Raw genomic sequence first — 7880 nt, 5'->3', positions numbered from 1 at the left:
CCGAGGAATAATCACGTGCAATTGTCTTTTCACTAGCAGTACAGCACGGAGAAACTTTAAACAAACGGACCTGTACAATGGAGTGGGGAAAACTTGGGATTAGTAGATAATAAATGTACATAATGCATTAAGCGTGTAAATACTTGGGAAAATGCATCAAGTCTTTCCGAGAGCGATTTGAAAAACTGGCCTTTTCGAAAAACACATGTAGTATTTTATGTAGTAACCCATAAATGCACTAAATGCAACTCATTGAGCTGATTGGTATATTTGTCAGTCATACTGGTTCATCACTGAACAGACGTCACGAAAAATATTTTCCTCGACCTGATGATTCTCACGATTCTTTTCCCGCGCACATGCGCAGATCCAGGATAAACGGTCAGTCCTTTATAAATATGCACGAGAATATCGTGTTCTTTTCCCGACCAGTACTTTGTTCATACCGAATAATATTTCGTCGAATTTGCAAGAAAGATTCATTTTTGATAGCTCATCATAGTTCAGAAACTTTTGTTCGCTTTCAGCTGTGCAAAAATACTGTTTAACACGGCATACATATCTTTAAACTACGTGTTGTTTATCTTTTCAACTTTCAGCGAGAATCACGCAATTTTAGGTCAACCGAGAGCTTACCTGAACAAATTATGGCTATCATACTATTTACCTCCTGCAACTATCTTGTTTGTGTCCACTCAAGTATTGGCTGTCAGTGATTTATTTCTTATGTATGAATGACGACATTTCCATTTGGTTACCAAGATCTTCCAACTCATTAGCAGCATCCCTGAAACTCCTGTCTTCTTTTAATGAGGATTTAATTTATTCGTGCTGCTATGTTTCAGAATGCTAGTATCGTGTTCTTGGAATTCGCTAGTTAGATTCAAAGAACGGAAATTATGTAACCCGAGGGGCATACTATAGCGTCCGTCTTACAAAACTTTGACTTGCTCGGGTAGAGCGTGCGAGAGAATGAATTCTAGAGTTCTCTTTAACCCATTCGAACACGTCATAACTTAAAACCAATTTTCATTGGCCATTACTCAGTACACAATTACCGGGTATAAGACTTCCGTTCCGACTCAAACAATTTGTTTACATGTCGTTAGGACAATTATTTCTCGCTATACTTCGTAACGCGAGAAATTTTAATTTCTTTTAGATTTGTTTGAAAATCAAATTACTTTTTACAATATATTTAAATAGCATGTGCTGCCCATCGACTTAAAAATAAAATTCAAGGTGCATTTAAGTTGACAAAAATTTTGCAAATTCTTTTGGTGGAGCCTTTTTTGAGATAAATCTTCAAAATGCTACCATAGTCAAAAGATATATGACAATTCATCTATTAGGTACAAAATATGGTTGTTATTTATTGAATACCTTAACCTTTTCCATAAAATGATTTGTATGACCCTTACACTCAGTATGAAAATCTTAAACATGTGTAAGTTTGTTAATGCAAACAGGTGTCGTGAATTATAATCTTAAAAGCAACAAACCCATTTCAACATTGTTTAAAAGAGTACAAAGTTTCTCTGAAATATAATCTGCATTTTTATGAAAGAATAAAATTGCATTTTTATTAGCATATTAAATATGTTTGCAACCAGGATAAATACTGGAAGCCATCATTCACATAGATTAAAATTAGAAGAGAACCTAAAATACTGCTTCGCTTCTTATAATAACATTTTTTTGAAATTCTGATATATACGGTTGCTTTGAAGTAAAAAAGAAGCTGTTATCAAAGGCTGTTTTGAATTCATATTTCAAAAAAGAAACTATACTCTTTGATAAATATATGCGTAGTAAATGTGGATGATATCAATTCAATATTTTTAAGACATGTTATGCAAATAAAGTTCCAACTACATTTTAACTGCAACATGTAAGAGGCCGAAAGCAGATTGAGTCTTTCGATATGAAAATGTTATCGCTCAATTTTTGAATTTTGTACATTCACAATCGGTTAAAACACAAAATAAATAAGAGCAATCGCGGAAAATTTCATCAAAAGTTGAACACAAGTACATGAATCAGACAGGTGTTCTTTGTTATATCTTTATGTATCCCGTCGTCTTCTTCTATATACTTCTGGGAGAGTAACCCCCTTGAGTCTGTAACACTTGAGCAAATATTTATATAAACAATATGACCTGCATTTTATTCTGTTTTATGTATTCTGATTTTTTTTAATGTAAATTAAATTTTTTTATTTATTAAGACTAAAATTAAGTATTTAACTGTTTCAGAAGAAAGCCTTCTGTACGATCAGTTATGTAGCATTGTTTAATTAAGAAATCAATATTGTACAGGACGAAAATATTTCAATTTTGTTTCAACTATGGTTTATTAAAACTTCACAAATATGAACAACACTGGATAATAAATATTCTTTATCTCTGTTTTTGAAATACTTACAATTTTGCAACAACAAAAAATTCCGACATCAAATTAAAGTTGCAGCTCATATTACTCTAACTAATATTACCCTAAATAGAACCATTATGCATTTAATGAGGACGGAATACAAACATTCAAAGTCGTTACTTATATTAAATAAACAGGAATAAAATATTATTTAACATTTGAATGAAACATAATACGTTTTGAAACAACAGATTTAATAACCTAGAATTTTTTAGAATGTCTTCAAGATTAGAAAACTATTGAAAATGATATGGCTGTCTTGTGTCATGAGTTTGAATTTGACGATCTAAGTCTATAATGCAAAGATACATTTAACAAGTAATATTATACATATATCACATGGCTTCGAGGGTGACATACCAGAATATTTGCCCCGAGGTCACAGGAAAGCCCTGAAACGTTATGTCACCCTTTGCCGAGCCCTGGAGTGTTATGTCACCCGATGCCGAAGGCAGAGGGTGACATAACACTCCAGGTCTTTCCTGTCAACGAGGGGCAAATATTCTGGTATAGTCGCCCGAGAAGCTATGTGGTATATGTTATATGACATTTTTAAAACTAAAAAAAAAAAAAATAAAATCATTTAAAATCGTTTAAATTTTCACAAATAATCCAGAAATGCTTTCTTGACGTTAAGAATAACGCTCCATTGTTTACATTTGCTTAGCAACCGACGTCATAACATCTCGAACCCGAGCTAAAATGCGTAAGGTAACAACACGTGAACGTGATCGAAAGGATGACATAACTGTTTCCGGCGAGGGTTGACATAACTGTTTCCGGCCGGACATAACTGTTTCCGGTGTGACTCGGCATTTTTCAGGGTTTATAGCGAAACTTATTACATTTGTGATATAATAGGAAAACTTATTCAAAAACGTAATATAACAGTTTACTGTCTCACAAAAGCATTCAGGTCATATGAAAATAAATTTCCATAATTAAAAAAAACCCAAGCGTATACTTTTACCAGTTGTTTCTGTCAGGTGACTAGTAAGTGTTTTGTTTCTAAAGCTAAACTCTTTGTGTTCAAAAAGCGGAACTTTTAGTATACATGTACTGCGTTTGCTGACAACACTGTATTCATTACATTCAATGAAAAATTAATTTCATCCCGATCATAATAATTTGAACTGAATATAACTGAAATTCTGTGGTCAAAACCCCCTTTACAAATGTACTTACATATAAACCTGCAAATATATTTGTTCTATATATTTTTAAAATGAGAAGATATTTAGCTGTTTATTTTATGAGTAAAAACTTCCAGTGTCAATTAATGTTTTTAAATGAAATGTCAAAGGTCAATAATATAAACTTGTATACCATGAAACTTCGAGTATATTGAATTAAACAATAATTAAAAACAATGGTACATGTATATATTTCAGTAATTTAAGTAATTCAGGTTTCTCTTTTTTACTAATTACAGTGTTTACTATTAATGTATATAATTGAGGGAATTAGCAAGGTTAATTAAGTGTAAGGTCTTTTTAATTCAAGGTGCACATAAAGGAAATGTCATATAATGGAGTAAGCATACCAAATATGTAGTCTCCATTTTAATGGATCAAAAGTTGTGGCGAAGGTTAAAGTTAACAACAGACAGATAGACAAACTTTCACAATATATATTTTGAAATATTAAATATAGAGACTTCATATTTGGTATACATATTACACTAATTAAGTTCCTTCAAATGACACCAAAGTCAGTGACCTTGGCTGTGGCCTATAAGCTTAAAATAGACTGTAGAACTTTGTTGCCGCCGGGCGCATCACAAACACATCTTGTTACAAAAGAAAAAGATCAACGAAAAGCTGTTTCCCTATTGTTCGTTACAGTATAACCAAACTAGGATAATATTTTGATGCTTGAAGAAAAAAATATTTAAAAATAATAAGCCCAACTCCCAACTTCCGAAACATGAACTAGAACACTTAATTATTTCTGTCTCCTTAACTTACATTTTGTCATGTCTAAGTTTTTATTATTTCCTTTTCTCTATCTGGCTTTACTGCTTTTCAAAAACAATATTATGATTAAATTATCAAATCAAGGAAATCAAACTTACTGAAGTACACAAGTATTTGACATTTATGTTCTTATTGTAAGATTTTAATCTTGTTGCCATGTCATAAAAGTTATTTTCCTTTTAATATGACCCGTTGTGAAACTTACAGAAAAACATACCATCAGGTGATTTCGAAGAAAAAAAAATTAATAAAATACCTCTGTGCATATATAAGGATCGGAACATCTCGTTAATACCTTTATTGCATACAGAAATTCATTGTAGGCAGTTAAATTTCCACTTCAACAAATACCTCAAATAATGGCGCGATACGACTTGAAAGCTTTACGATCTGATCTTTGTAAAGAGTTGGCGAACGGATTTCAGAAAGAGTCCGTAGAAATGGTAAAGCAGCTACGGTCCAAGTACAAAAGTCACCCAGGGGACTGGGAGGGAATGGAAATCTGGAGCAAGGACAAGTACGTTATGGCTGTATGAGTTATTTTCATAAAAAGCATGGTTTTTTTATATAAATAAATAAGGGGTGGTAATAGTTAATTAGACACACATTGTATTCCGTTTCAATTTTGAACTTCCAATTTTCTATTAAATGAGCTCGAGTTAATTTATTAAATCGCAACATAAATCTAAAATTAAAAAAGGCCTGGGACATAACGCATTTTGTACACATTTAATTCTTACGTTGTGTGGGTTATCAAATGCGTTCTCTGTCTGAAACATTACTGTACATGTCATAGAACAGATTATCTTTTTTAGTTAGAATTACGTTTCTAGAATACTTTTAAAGATTTTTTTTTTAAATGTAATTATACAGATAAATCATTCCACCCAACGCTGGTGGAGATATCCAGATTTCTACGCATATTTGGTTCGAGAAAAAAAATCTAGTTAAAAAAAACCCAGATGTCTCTGCTGTGTTATAACAAAATTTAGATTTAAAAAAAAAACTCCCTTCAGAAATTGATTTTGAGTTGTGGATGATAAATATATTTACTGATTAATTTGACAAAGTTTCCGTTTTTTCTATAGCCGTATTGCGAGTTTTTTTTGTTTAGATATACCCGTACCTTATTAGACAACGGGAATGGACATTACAACTTGCTGATATTATGCTGGAATTCCGGTCAGAAAAGCCAAATACATAATCATCCAAATTCCCACTGCTTTATGAAGACCCTTAAGGGAGAGGTGTTCGAAGAGCTGTATAAGAATCCGGATATGACGTCATGTGAAAGGTCTTGTGGATGTAAAATGGAGAAGATAAAAGACAGCGTTTACAGTTTAAACGACGTGGCTCTTATCACTGGTATGTATATTATTATACACAAGTATGTAAATGAAATATAAACTACATATTATTACATATTTGGAAGGTATAAAAGCCTTAAAAGGTGAAAATAAGGAACAGTGTTCGGTGTCGAAAATTTTAAAACAACAAAATATTTAAGGAAGGTAAAAACAGGGAAATTCTAGAGATACGATCAGATGCATAAGAGATTTAAACTACTGTATTTGTCACTAGTTTTAATTACCCAAACCGTTACTGCGATGGAAAGTATGGAAGAATTCAAGTCAAACAATAAACATGTGTTCTAAAATCCCAATTAACTGTTTTCTCTCGTCTTTGACAACAGAAATTCAACAGTTCTAAACTACAATGCAACTTAAACAAACTTGTCAAGAGAGAGAGAGAGAGAGAGAGAGAGAGAGAGAGAGAGAGAGAGAGAGAGAGAGAGAGACTTTTTTCGCTACTTCTTTAAAAGTGTCCCTAGAATCGTGTATTTAATCGATCTGATGTACAAATGTAAAAGTTTTTGTATCTTGAATGGTGCTTAAATAAGCACCTTGACAGATATCTACATTAATTTATAATTTTATACTAATACTTCTGTCTTTTGTCTTGCATTTAGACGCAGACGGTCTTCATAGAGTTGGGAGCAAAAGTCAAACAGAAGGTGCTGTTACTTTACATCTTTATTCCCCGCCATTTTCCTCGTGTCGGACGTATGATGACGACACAGGCAAATCGACAGAGGTTTCGATGGAGTTCGACAAGGATTTAAGCCAACAGTGCTGCGCACGTTCCTGTTGTGGAAAATAATCTACATTAAGAATGTATAGCCAAAACGTACGAATTTTCATGACTATTAAATGATAATGTTACGATCTGAAATAAAGCATTTTTAATTTATTTTAAATAAATGTGTAAATTACATGATCGGACTTTGTGTAGAATGATATCAAAACTTTGTATATTTTAGCAAGTGTGATAAATTTCATAAATTCCGCGCAGCCTTAATCTTTACCAAAGCACAGTCAGAGATGGACAGTTAATCCCTTAATTGACTTCTATTAATATTTTTATTAACACTTATTCTTTCATCTGTGACAGTTATTCTTTTATTTACATGCCGTTAAAATGTCACCATTCGTCCAAGCATTGATTGATACTTGATTTCTTGACACTTTTTGTAAATCATTTTATTGGACTCTTTCTTTGTTTAGTATGTATGTTTTGTTGTGAAAAATTATGGTCAGTTTGAATCAGACCTTCGGTGTTGATATATCCCAAACTTATGAAAAGATTATTTCATGCTAAAATGCCATATAAAACTACAAGAAAATCAATTCGTGTTTGTGTCTTGAGGTTTTAAGAATCTGGGATAAACAATAACAGGAAAGCCTACGGTTGACCAAGAAGTAGTAGTAGTCTGACAACTTTATCCCGTCATAATAACATAATATGTCTTTATTTTTAATTTTCTTTTCGAAATTTTATATACATATAAGCATATATTGAAAATTCTTGCGTAGAAAGATTTAATTTTCAAGCTTCATTTAAAGACTTTTTGAATGAAATTATAAATAAAAGAGTTGTCCTTCCTAGCTGAGGGTCGGAGTCCCTTAAAAGAGAAATTATACTTGACGATGTGAAATTTATTCTCTGAACAAAACTTAAGCTTTTATGTTCATTTTAAAGTAAAGGATGTGAGAAATTAAATGTTTTAAAGTGGGTATTAAAAATATACTTTGTCGATAAAAAGAATCTAAAGAATTCAAAACAGTATCATTATTCATTGTAGCCAAATTTAAAATAAAACTTTGGTCTAAGTTTGTCTATGCATTAAAGTATTGAGACGACACTTGCTTCACTCACACACAAAAAAGTATTTTAAGAGATTATCCGTTGAATCATACATGTATTTAATACGCTTTTTAAAATTAACTTTGATAATAAAAGACAGTAGTAATTGATTCATATACGCAATTTGTTAAAGTATAATCTGGTTTTTCGCCTTTTTTTAATTTCCTGTTTTTACTTCTTAGTTTTAATATATGCAATTCTCTCTTAACCTCAAACAATTAATTTGCTTAACCTGTCGCACTTTCATTATTTCTGTGACTTTTTTTG

The 7880-nt window shown here is 31.8% G+C and overlaps 1 protein-coding gene across 1 annotated transcript; it reads left to right on the top strand.

The window, feature by feature from the left end:
- The first annotated feature begins 4694 nt into the window (after window positions 1-4694).
- LOC134264747 (cysteine dioxygenase type 1-like) lies at window positions 4695-6569 on the top strand. The gene is made up of 3 exons (XM_062747033.1): window positions 4695-4926; window positions 5524-5774; window positions 6379-6569. The coding sequence occupies exons 1-3, from the start codon at window positions 4769-4771 to the stop codon at window positions 6567-6569; spliced, it is 600 nt and encodes a 199-aa protein (XP_062603017.1). The 5' UTR covers window positions 4695-4768.
- Window positions 6570-7880: the final 1311 nt, after the last annotated feature.

Source organism: Saccostrea cucullata, unplaced genomic scaffold, assembly GCF_032062105.1.
Source record: "Saccostrea cucullata isolate Sc308-1 unplaced genomic scaffold, CSIRO_AGI_Scuc_v1 ctg10647, whole genome shotgun sequence".
Taxonomy (NCBI): domain Eukaryota; kingdom Metazoa; phylum Mollusca; class Bivalvia; order Ostreida; family Ostreidae; genus Saccostrea; species Saccostrea cuccullata.
The sequence above is the reverse complement of the archived record's forward strand: the minus strand, read 5'-3'. Positions and strand labels throughout refer to the sequence as shown.

Excerpts from the sequence above, each read along its gene's own strand:
- LOC134264747 (XM_062747033.1), top strand. The coding sequence starts at position 4,769 with ATGGCGCGATACGACTTGAAAGCTTTACGATCTGATCTTTGTAAAGAG. Across the intron at positions 4,927-5,523 it reads GAAATCTGGAGCAAGGACAA|ATATACCCGTACCTTATTAG; the intron begins GTACGTTATGGC and ends TTTTTTGTTTAG. Across the intron at positions 5,775-6,378 it reads CGACGTGGCTCTTATCACTG|ACGCAGACGGTCTTCATAGA; the intron begins GTATGTATATTA and ends TCTTGCATTTAG.